This window comes from Hyalella azteca, unplaced genomic scaffold, assembly GCF_000764305.2.
Source record: "Hyalella azteca isolate HAZT.00-mixed unplaced genomic scaffold, Hazt_2.0.2 contig2735, whole genome shotgun sequence".
NCBI lineage: Eukaryota > Metazoa > Arthropoda > Malacostraca > Amphipoda > Hyalellidae > Hyalella > Hyalella azteca.
The window spans coordinates 115,364-127,814 of NW_025932998.1; the positions used below are offsets into that span (position 1 = coordinate 115,364).

The following is a 12,451-nucleotide window of genomic DNA, read 5'->3' on the forward strand; positions in this document are numbered from 1 at the left end:
TCAGTAAAAGCAATCAGCATTATCTTACTTACCATCAATGCTGATGATCTTGCCAGCTGCTGAGTGACATTAAAGTTTCCAGCCTACCATAGAAACGGTCTATTTTATAAATAAAACTTAACCTTATCTTTCCATTGCAATCAAACCTGCTTTTTTAGTTATTTTGTGGTTATCAAACCCTGTAAATTGTAGTTCTGTCCAGTTTTTTTTTTTTTTGTGAGAAACAGCAATGTATGTGCAGTTTCTGCTGAGTGGTGACATATTCATGTGGCATTGATGGTGGATATTGAATAAAATTTTGAACTAGATCAGAGAATTAAAAATGATCTGGTTTCTAAAAAATCCATCAGTCCTTATCACTTGGTCAACAACCTGGAGTTTTAAACAGGTTGTCTGCACATTTCCCAAACTGTGAAATTGGGCAAAGCAACGTGTAAAGTAGATTGGAATTTTCCCAATTATGAAGGAGTGACCAATTTTTGATACATTTGGAATTTAGTGGCCTGATTGTGCAATTTTATTAACAATAAGATAAGATATAATTCACCTGTTGGGAATCTTGCAGTTCTTAAAATGGAGGAAAATCTCTAATCGTGGCTTGAATGGTATATGTATATATTCCACACCAGCCTGTGAATAAGACAAAAATGCAGTCCCGTAAATCTAGTCAAAATCATCCATTGACCTTTCCTATTGCCCTTCCCAGTTTCTGCTGCGAAAATAAGCAAAAGTTTGCCTACAAATTTCAAAGCCACCCTTGTGATGATCAGTTTTACCTGTAATTTTCAGAAAATTCCACCTGATGGTATAGATTGGAACATTTCTTGATACAAAGCCCTTCAAAGAAACTGTTAGGCAAAGGGACTTTCACTCCATGTTTGGAGTTTACATGAAATCTTCCATTGCAGGTTTGCAGCAACATTTTATTACAATGAATTGAAAAAGTGCTGCCAATCTTTAAATGAACTCAAACCATGGTATTCACATGAGAAATTGTGAGATGCCTTGATGCCTTCATTTTCACTTCAACTGCTAACAGCCCTCACTCATTAAACCCTTTCAATTTCATCTATGAATAACTTATTGACCATCCTGGAAAATTTGTTATTTTTGACATTATATCAAATTACATATCTTACTTCATTCCAGAGTCTAATTTTATAATAATTTAATTTGATCCAGTTTATGAAAGCAAATTAATATCACTCAATTCTATAGTTAAAATGGAAGAGCCCATGGTTGTTGACAATTTGGTTGAAGGAACCAAATTTGGGGCTCTAAAGGTAAGCTTATTACAATAAAAAATTTCCTAACTCTGAAATATAATTAATGGTTAAATTTGTCAATTGATTCAATTGAAAGATTAAATGGTTATCAGCAATAACTTGAAGGTTTAGGAGGATTTAATTTTAGAGTTAATCTTAATTACCAATATGGCTATTCTCATCATGTTCGTCATGTCATACACATCTCATCATGTCAGTTTTCATCATGTTGAAATTGCCATCGCAAGTAGAACTGCATTTACTTAACAAATCATTTGTTGCTTGTTGCATATGTAATGCTATTTCAAATTCACCTCTCTTCAAACAACAAGTATAAATTTTTAATAGTAATAAATTTTGTAATTATGTAACTAGATATTAATAATCATTTTATTATAGTATTTGTGGCTTTGCGTGAAGTTAGCAATGGATCTATCTATAATGCTAATGTACTGCTCCCATTCCTCACATTATGAGTGAAAATCTCATAAAATATAAAATTACTTGCTTATGTGTTTCAAAGAATAATAGACCACTATAAGCTGCAGCAAAATTCACAGCATGGCAATATTTTGTTACCTACTACAGCAGCTGTCAAACTTGGTTTGTTCAATCTTTGAATCTGACACATTTTATATTTTTCAACAAAGTCTTTTCGATTCCGAGTTTTAATTTCTGTAAATGTTAAAGTTTCAGCCAATTTTTTTGCACTCTAATGTCCAATTCAACTTTACAGGCCAAAACCCATCCAATACTCCAAGACTACATCATCTCAAGCACTGTGCTGGGGCTTGGGATCAATGGGAAGGTTGTTGAGTGCTACAGTAAGCAGGGCCAGAGAAAGTATGCACTCAAGGTAAGGCTACTTGCTGTTAGAGATGAAAAATTTTTCTTCTATGCTACACACTGCTGAAAACTTGAGTTTTGTATTAATTTATATCATTATCTGAATTATGATAGCGGGCATAAAAAATATCCAAATTAGAGCCATTGACATTTATTTTATGTTGCTGATGAAAACTGTTCATAATGACCGTTAATTTTGCTATATGGTGAAACATGAACTTTTTTTCCTGGAGATAATATATTGATTTGGTGACTCCTCTTGAAGGTCTTGCGTGACTGTGCCAAGGCGCGCAGAGAAGTGGAGCTGCATAGCCGAGCTTCTCAGTGTCGCCATGTTGTGTCAATCATTGATCTCTATGAGAATGTCTACAACAACACCAAGTGCTTACTTGTTGTTATGGAATGGTTGGTATCAACTCTATGGGTTTTTTGCCAATATATATGAGTTTGAATAGTTAGGGAATACTGGTAATTTGTACAGGATTTTTATTCATACCTCCATCTTCACAGTTTTTGTTTTCTAGTTTTGCAGCTTGAAAACAAATTTGTTGATCAACCACTATCACAATGTCTGAATTTTTTTTTTTTTTTTGTTGAAGTGTACGGCAAGTGAACTTGCATTTAATCCCCGGCCCCGCGCTACCATTTCCTTAGTCCTTACTCCTTAGTTACTTAACTTACCTTAATATATGTTTCGGACGTAGCAGTCCCAGGCCACGATGGATCTCCGTCTCGGACTATCGCTCATCTATTTGTGAGCATTTAGTATCTATTTGTGAGTACATCAGTCAAAAATATGGTTTAACTTGTGTTTTTTTGAACCACTTTTCTTACTAGCATGGAAGGCGGAGAACTCTTCCAGAGAATCCAAGATCGTGCAGATGTCGCCTTCACAGAACGAGAAGCAGCCACAGTGGTGCGTGACATCGCTTCTTCCCTGCACCACCTGCACATGCTCAACATAGCGCACAGGGACCTCAAACCTGAAAACTTGCTCTATACATCTCAAGGTTCTTATATTGACTCATAAATATTCACAATATTACCTTTATAAATTAATTTATTATAATGTACAGCAAAAATTAAGACAAAAAAGTCATTTGGCACAATTGTATTCACTGTAATTACTTTTGCAACTTATTTGTTTGTAATTTTTCAATAGATCTCTTTCCATCCATCAGACGAAAATGCTGTTTTAAAACTAACGGACTTTGGGTTTGCAAAGGAGACGTTCTCAAAAGAATCTCTTCAGACGCCATGCTATACGCCGTATTATGTTGGTGAGCAATAACTTAAACGCTCACTTGCTATCTTTAAGTAATGCATGCATTATAGTTCCACTTAAACAAAAGTTGCTAGAAATGACGGTGTTAATGTTCATTTTTCAACGGCAATTTCACTACTTTCTTTTCGTCAAAATCATTATAATAACCAATCTTTTTTATACTGATTCAGATTTGCGTTAGATTTCTGCAATTTGCCTTTGATTTTGTTGTTAGGAATTTTCTATAATCGCAAAAATTTATTTACGAACTGATATTTCAAACCAATATTGCCTAGTTAGTTTTTAAGGACCATTCTTGTCTTGTATAAGTTAAGCTCATGAAAATATTTTTTGTTATTATTTATCTTCTATGTATTTTTCAGCTCCCGAGGTACTCGGACCAGAGAAGTATGACAAAAGTTGCGACATATGGAGCCTGGGTGTCATCATGTACATCCTGTGAGTCTATAGGTGTAACATTGATAATTTTTTCCAATTTTAATGGGAATATTTTAGTACACTTTTGGTAATTTACCTAGGTATTTGATTTTGTATAACTTTATTGTCTGGTACTGACTTTCATTGCAATAGCCAATTGATCCATCTCGAATTCATGCTTGCTATCTGTCTTATATTTTTCGCATCCATTCGAAAATTTTGAAAAGTCTATTTCTTCTACAGGCTGTGTGGTTTCCCACCATTCTACAGTAACCACGGACAAGCAATTTCCCCAGGCATGAAGAAGCGCATACGCACAGGCCAGTACAACTTCCCCAACCCTGAGTGGAAAAACGTGAGCAATGACGCCAAGGAGCTCATCAGGGGCATGCTCTGCACACAACCTGAGCGCAGACTCACTATCGATGATGTGATGCGACACAAGTGGATCATGGTAATGGATCCTTCCTGATGCAGTAAAATCCTATACTTGCAGTTTGTTTGATGTGATGATGTGGTGCGACACAAGTCGATCATGGTAATGGATCTTTACCTGATGCAGTATACTCCTATGCGTGCAGTTTGTTTGATGTGATGTGATGCGACACAAGTGGATCATGGTAATGGATATTATTATTAACCTGATACAGTGTACTCCTACACATGCAGTTTGTTTGAGTTTCAAGTTTTTATAGAAGGACATCATAATCTTAGTAATCGTGTTTGAATGTTTAAATTTTAATCGGTTCAAAAATCCAACCACTAGTCTGATGAATATCTGTCTGTTTCTTTGTTTGAGTTTTTGGAGCATGACGCCGTAGATTAATTGGAGATGTCTAGGCGCGTTTCCACGATACTGATTATATTGGGATAATACTTAGATCTAGAACGCTTAATGTTAGTCATGGAATAGAAATACATTTCAAAACTGGGAGGAAAATTTGGATCAAAAATTAAAATTGGATTTGTAAATTTGCATAATTTTAATTTAAAAGACAAGAAATAATTTTTTCGTAATCTGAAACGAGAGTCAAATGAGAGTCCTACATCCCTTCAAAATGTGGGTTTGAAGGAGTTTTTTTATTTAAATTATCAGCAGCTTTATTATTATTACAGAAATTAAGGACAACATGAATGACTGTATATGGAATAATGAGATTCTAAAATTTAATAGATTGTTACGCCTGGGCAACGTCGGCCTAACACATTACTTTGCAAACATAATAGATATTTGTGTATCTTATTCGAAAGTTTGTTGTCAGGAGCACACATCTGTGGCCCAGACTCCCCTGCACACAGCGCGCGTGCTACGGGAAGAAGGTTCGGGCCAGTGGCAAGAAGTACAGGACGAGATGACGCGATCCCTGGCCACCATGCGCGTCGACTACGACACTCTCACCATCAAAACCCTTGACGCTGCCAACAACTCATTGCTCAACAAACGTCGTCATCGCTCGGGGGCTTCGTCGTCTCCTCTTCCACCTCTGCAAACCACTGCTGCTGCTGTGGGGGCCTCGGCGGGGCGGCCTCACTAACTAGAATCTGGTGTAATGAAAGTTGAAAATAACCTTATAACATTGAGGTGCATGTATCCATTGCTAGTATGCTCAATAGAATCCATTAAATCGTGCCACACTCCACTGAAGTAACCACAATTTCTCATTCAATGAAATGCGCTGTCAACCGTTCTGAGTTCATAAATATTAAAACAAACAATTTCAGTCTTACCAATTGATACTTCCAAGCGGTACTCCACACGGTTCTCCCATTATGTGTTATTCATGATTTTAACTCGATGTCATGGTTACTAACGAGCTGTGGAATTCCTTCAAAGTAGAGGGACTCCTATTTTTTGTTGTGGAACTTATTTAACGTAACAAATGAATCGCTCATTTTCGTTTAACTCTCGTACTCACGTCTTAATGTGCTGCTGCTATAGCCCTGATAGCAAGCACAAAATTGAAAGCCTCTTTTTGCAGGGCTATATGTTTGGTTCAGATCGGTACGATTAAAATAGTTTATGCTCTCATACGTGAATCCTAATTTTGTGGCACATTCATGTGTATCGTGTATACGAATAATAGTTACAAAATGAAAAAAATGATAACCTGCTGTAGATCATGCATATAAGGTGAGCTATCATTTACGAATGGTTCATTTTTCTGTTGACAATATTAATCAGTATTCTGATCTGACTTCGTTTATCACGTGTGTTCGCAGTGAGAGTAACGACTATTGTGTGTTACACGCGCTGCGTGTATTGCGCCTGTGAAGAATCAAAATGTGGAGCGGAAAGTTAAACTGGTAAAAAATGTTGAGTGGATTGTTTGTTATCTAAGTAACCAAAATCCTAATTTTAAAGTCAATCGCAAATTGTGAGAAGCTTGAGTCACTGTAGCTCCTTATTAGTTAATAACGTCTGGTATTCAAAGCAAACGAGGGAATAATAACTACGAGAAGAATGCTCTGAATGTTGGTGGATTGGTAGTAATTCTCTCGTAGAGATGAGCAGTTTCCTCTTTGCTCCAGTTTGCTCCAGTTTGGAGCAGTTTGCTGCACAGCAATGTGAAAAAAAATCTGTGTGAGTATTTCCATCAGTGTATGTGTCTGTACGTTGGTAAACCTGTGCGCTGGCTATCTTTTAAATTTACACAGTTTGAAAATCCTCGTCTCATTTCTTCTTTGTGTCGTTGATTTCCTCCTTTCACGCGTTTTCTGAAAACGCGGATGATTTTGTCCTTGTCTATGTGTCAGTTTACTCGTCTGCCCTCGTATGAATAACGCTGCCTTTTCCATGTATATTTACATAGTTGATTTCAATAATTTGCTCGTGTTAAATACGTGCCAATTTTCTATACAACGGAATCTCTGAACTAGTTCCTAGTATCTTGAAAAATGGAGATGGCAACAAATGTACGGAGTGCATTTTACTTTTGGTGATGAGTTATTCAGAGATGGCCTCTTGTAAAGATCACCAATGTCATATTTTCGCATCTATTTTGAAAAATTCCACTAATAAATTAAGTGAAAGTGTCGGAAACTTTAATCTTGCTGTTCAAGAAAACTGTAATTTTTGTGTAAGCCAGACTGTTTTTAATGTTAGGACATCCGAAATTTATGAGGTTCTATCAACATCTGTGTTGTTATCAACCTGCACTCGCTATACGAGTATTTTCCTTTCTGTGTATGTCTTCTGTAGTAAGCTTTGTGTAATTTAGGGTGCTATTCCTATTTTTGTCATTCACAGTTTTGGAAACTCGCTATTAACTAGCTGTATACTAACAAACTTTCAGAAAGCTTCAAATTCTCATTTAGTATGGAAAGTTTATGTGGTTTGCTCTGGTGCAAAGACCGTTCCTCACCCGCGGAACTGACAACTCTTGCAGTCATCCATGATGAAGATAGTGGCTTATTTGCAGCATTCCTTTTTTATGCCCGCCAGAATAAATTTGCGCTCAGTTTAAATATGAATTTTTGTTTCAGTTTAGTCCACTTCTTAACCGTAACCTAGCATTTATTTCTTAATCGTAAAACGTAACAAATTATGTTTTGTTTGAGGAAAATGCTTCGTTTTTAGTGCTGCATTAATTGGTGTTAACCTCTTTTTAAATTCGCCCAAACCATTAGCTTGCATTCAATGGATTGATCAAGACAATAATATTTGTGTTTGTTTACTCATTCTCCGTTAATATCAAGCATAGATCATGCGAGAGCAATTTTTGTTTGTAATTTTTCGGCAGGGTAATGTTTAAAGCCATGGCTTTTGTTAGCTCTGTATCTTATTCAACAAAATATATTTGAAGTGACGGCGTTATTTCTCAAATATTAAGTCACAATTTCATTGGCTACATTATTTTCAAAACGAATCGAAATGCCTTCAATGTACAGTTTTTGATGCGTAGACTAGCGGCTGCTGTGAGTCGGGTTTATGGTTAAGAGTCTAATATTAGGAGCTTGTTATCTATTTTTGATATGAACATAGTACAGTGCAACAGCTCCATTATTCATATTGCATAGCTCGAAGCGTGCTTGTCAAAATGTATTAATGCTTTCTTATTAGTTTAGTGAGGTTAAACTAACCCGCAATTCAACTTTCGTGCTGAGATCATGCCTAATCTGTCCTCCTGTGCCGCCTCTTCAGTTCAGGTGCGATATTTTATTAGCTTTTTTCACGAGCTGTGTAGATGAGTTGTTTAGTCACCTCGAATTCACAATGGTCGACATCGGTGAGCATGATGGTCTCTCAATTAATCCATTGGAATTACTATTGGTTATAATATTTCAGGTAATTATGTATTTAACAGCCCACAGTTGCTACGCGCTCTTGTGCAAGCTCCTCTTGGGTTTTGACCCGTTGTTTTTGGTTATGAGCAGCTCAACTCTTCAAGGTGTTTCGGTTTTATGCACAATTAATGGCTCATGAGAAAGATTTAGTATGTATCACATTTTTTGATCCACTCTTTATAAAGTATTTGGGATATTTATGACTATGAGTTCAATTGTATCGTTAACTGTATTTATGATAAGGTGTTTTATTTGAATTGTTGTCCTTCAGTTTTGAACTGATTAATTACAATTTTAGTTGAGATTCATGTTCTTATATTCGTATTATCTCGTCTCTTTTCGATATTTCGTAGGAGTTTTTCTTAAGACTCTTAGATTTAAAATATTACTTACTGTATCTCTACCACAATTCATACTCATTTCGAGCCTCTTATTTTGTGCAATGCTTCTCTCGATACAATACCCAAATTTGGAAACATTTGCCAAAACTATTTCAAGGTATTACGTACTTCTTGACTGCCCTAACATGTCCATAGATCTTTCTAAGTTCATTTAAGTAATTTATAGATTTACCTATAGCAGAATAACCGACCTTGCATCTCAGTTCACGTGTAATATTTTTCTTGTTGGCTGAGCCTGGATGTGAGCTCTGATGCTGGTGCGCGGTCAGATATAAATAATCTTTCTTTGCTATTGTTATAGGTACTCGCCATGTTACTGACAGCAATCTTATTTGATTCAAAGCAAATTTGAATTTATATATATATGGATAATTTTTTTTTGTCTCGTCAACGTCAACTATTGTCATACTTGAGTTAGCTATTAGAACGATTACAAATAATGTTAGCTGAAATTATTTTCTCTTGTTTATGCATCTCATGGCATGAAATTTTGAGGATATATAGGTATATACGAGCTTGTTCAATGCCTGCATCATGATTATCATTTAATTTGCACTATTCATGTATGTTTACTTTAGTAGAGTTGAAAATTGTTCATTGCTTCGTATGAAATGAACGATACGTGTGGGCCTACTTATGTGATTCTATAATCTATTTCTAATGCTCAATTTTCTGCAACTGCAGCGACGTTCACGCAATTTTTAACCGAATTATTATTCTCTGAGAGAACGATTTTTTAGCGAACTATTAATGAAGTTTTACCATCAGTTGTCTTTCTTCGTTTGATCACTATCTAAAATTTTGTGCAAGTTGAGACCAGTGTTATCTCATTTCTTGTCATCCCATTCTCTTATGTCCCTTCTCATTTTTTTATTGACTTCGGAATAGGAGTCCGCTGTAATTTTTGAATACCTAACTTATGTTGTTCGTGTCACATCAAGTGTTATTTCTGTGTTTCTGCTTGTGACTTGTGAGTATGATGTGTCTCATCATCCTGTCGTTAATTGTGTCGTCGCATCCTTTCAAGAAAGTCGTTAATTCATGTTTAACCCATATCTGACTGCAGCGGTAGATCTGGATTACCACTCGGTACGATACTAATAACGTTCTACAATTATGCAGTCTGACAAGGGTTAATCTTCTGTGCAATCATTTCCTGTTATTAATATCAATTTATTGTAACTTATCTGAACTATTGAAATAAACTCGATTTCAAAATACTACAAGGTTATCGATGTAATTTGGAGTAACATTGAAACTTGTTACTAGTTCTATAACTTATCTCGTGACAATAATGGATTAAAATGATGCGCATCATGTCATCTCGTCCAGGAATTCCTATGTGGACATAATTTGAAGCTTAATAAAATAATTGTCAAATCATCCAATCTTAAATTTTTTGCCTTGAAAATCGTGCCATGTTTTTTGTTTTATAATAACGGATGTTCTGCGAATAACGCAAACTGAAAACAGTAAGCAGTTCCTTCTGAAATTTGTTTCCGGTACAAACATTCTCATTTTATTCACTCGTATGAAATTTAAAAATCATGTGTTCTACTCTCGTACGTAAATGTGCCTGTACACAGGGGTAGTACTAGCCGCTAGTTCATCCGCCGCTTGAACTGTCCAGTGTCCACGCTACTAGCCTCGTGTACATGGGTTCAACCGCTTTAGCGGCATGTGCCCGAGACCCGGCCGAGAGGGACAACGATTTGTTGATTTCTTCGCTGGAGAAGTCGCTAGTAACGCTGATTCAGCCATGGTGAGAGCATCTGTGCCGCTCTTGTGAAGTATCTTGGGTCAAGTGAATCATGGCTTGTTTGAACGATAATGGTTCTAAGAAGAACCCAACAAAGTAGATTCCGGACGATATTCAATTGTTTTTTTAAATATTCCAAAAAAATTGAATTAACTCAATAATGCCGAGAATTAGTTTTGAATTATTTTCTGATTTCCTGTGAGAATACTATCATTTGGGACTGTAATAACTAAAAAATATGTTCAAATGTTTATTTTTTGTTGTAGCTATATGAAAAATTATAGCTTGGTCCCATTTAGAGCCAGGCTACAGCGCTACACATCATGATCTGACTTTAGAAACATTGTATCGCGCAACACCATATACAGCATTAAAATTACTCACTTTATCGATAAAATTCTGCATCTAACTCATAAATAATATATTTTTAGAACGAATTACTCACTTTTCTCTGCTATGATATCAAACCGTTCTGTCTGACACCTAGTTCTAGTAATCTTTGAATGTTAACTGAAAAGAGATTGGTCGGCGCAGCAGCACCAAATTTTGCCATAACATGTACAAGTACAAGATGTGTATCAGAGACGTTATTAGTCAGAAATTAGTTATTCCCGACGTTGCATTTTTAATGGCTAGAATAAAGAGTATAAAAACAACGTATAAACTCGAACGAGGAGATAGCGCCACCTTATACTCTCCATGTGTACAGGCTTACTTGCCGGATAGTCACCAAGCGACCGACACTTGCCAGATTTACTAGCCGTCTGCATTATCCCCGTGTACAAGCACCTTTAGACTCTTGGGAGCGCAGCCGTGGCGTAACAAAATTAACTCGTAAACAGGCCCTGGGCCCAACGCCAAACATCAGCAAGCAATAGCTACACATAGCCTCAGATCAATGAGCTGTGAGTAACTCCGGCTAACAGTAAATCCGCTCTGCACAACACAGCCACTGCTTCACAGCGCCGGAGCCCAACTGGCTGGAGCGCAACAGGCGGCGCAGGTTAGGTTACGTTACGTTAGAAGTAGCTGTTGCGGTAGGGCCAGTTGGGCTCCGGCCTGTATGCGCTCCGGCCTGTGACTGAACGGCGTAGTTGTGGTGGGTGCTTTGTGTCAAAAACCGTGAAGATGCCCGGCTGTGTTACGCTCGGGAAGGTATATGAATCGCACTGTGGACTTGGGCTATGCTGACCTCTAGCTAGGTATCCACCCTAGGCGCTTAACGAACAGCGTAGCAAGGAGTGATACATCCGTAAGAGAGGGATATTTATTCTAATCTGAGCAGGATTATACACAGAGACACAACGTTGATTCAGATGTAATACGGTGTTGCAAAACTAAACCGTAGTAGAAGGATGGCTCACAAAATTGTTTTCATTGTGTTAATGTTTATACGCTTTGTTATGAAAATATCGGTAAAACTTTAAGTCGTCCTGCATGGCGGTGTCATGGTACAACTGCTCGCAAGTTCGCAACCTTTGCGACGTTTACGTAGTGCGACTCTCCGAATGACGCCTATGCAAACAACTCGGCCAGCGAAAATTACCGACGGGATTGTCGTTTGTAGCTCGAGCTCCTAATTACTATGATGCTGCGGCGTAAGGGTGGAGGTGCGACTGGTGCGTCGATGTCTGACTCAGAGTCTCAGACGTTGACGCCGGCCGGCGGCCCTACACCCCTTTGCGGCTTTGCCTGCTTCTGTGGCCTGTGCCTTTGTAGGTAGGTTGATACCAATTACCATCATCGCTGCCTTTTTCATGGATAATGATGTGCCATCTTCCAATCAACTTTATGAAGTCCATTTGAGTTATTGGATTTGGACCATTTGGTAATGATGTTTCAGGTGGAGATCTTGATAAATGGATGAGTTTCTGCCACTCTCTGGCAATGACTGCCGACTGGCATTGGGCATTGGCTGGCTTCAGCAGTTCCAACTCACTTTCACTGCAGATACAATTCTGAAAGGCAAAGATGAGGTTCCAACCTCAATGTTTAAACTTGAAGTAACTTTTAACTCGCGTACCTTTCCAAACTTTCTTAACCTTGGAGGCTTAGATACCAGCATTTCAGATTCAGAGTCTTGAGTGCAGTGAACCCATATAGTATTCATATATTGCAACCCTTTGCAGAATTGCAGTATTTTAAGTGTCAAGGCTTTGGAGTTTGGTCTGATTGGTCACAGTGTAACTGTAAT

General features: G+C 37.4%; 1 protein-coding gene across 1 annotated transcript; it reads left to right on the plus strand.

The window, feature by feature from the left end:
* Positions 1 to 1,148: 1,148 nt before the first annotated feature.
* On the plus strand, positions 1,149 to 9,883 carry LOC108679004 (MAP kinase-activated protein kinase 2). The gene is made up of 8 exons (XM_018167508.2): positions 1,149 to 1,283; positions 2,002 to 2,121; positions 2,377 to 2,516; positions 2,949 to 3,121; positions 3,293 to 3,391; positions 3,759 to 3,834; positions 4,057 to 4,267; positions 5,076 to 9,883. Exons 1-8 carry the CDS (start codon positions 1,224 to 1,226, stop codon positions 5,346 to 5,348), a joined length of 1,152 nt encoding a protein of 383 aa, XP_018022997.1. The 5' UTR covers positions 1,149 to 1,223; the 3' UTR covers positions 5,349 to 9,883.
* Positions 9,884 to 12,451: the final 2,568 nt, after the last annotated feature.

Bases quoted from the DNA above. Each gene is read 5' to 3' on its own strand.
- LOC108679004 (XM_018167508.2), top strand. From the start codon at position 1,224: ATGGAAGAGCCCATGGTTGTTGACAATTTGGTTGAAGGAACCAAATTT. The intron at 2,517-2,948 runs GTTGGTATCAAC...TTTTCTTACTAG, and splicing joins TTACTTGTTGTTATGGAATG to CATGGAAGGCGGAGAACTCT. The intron at 3,835-4,056 runs GTGAGTCTATAG...TTTCTTCTACAG, and splicing joins GGTGTCATCATGTACATCCT to GCTGTGTGGTTTCCCACCAT.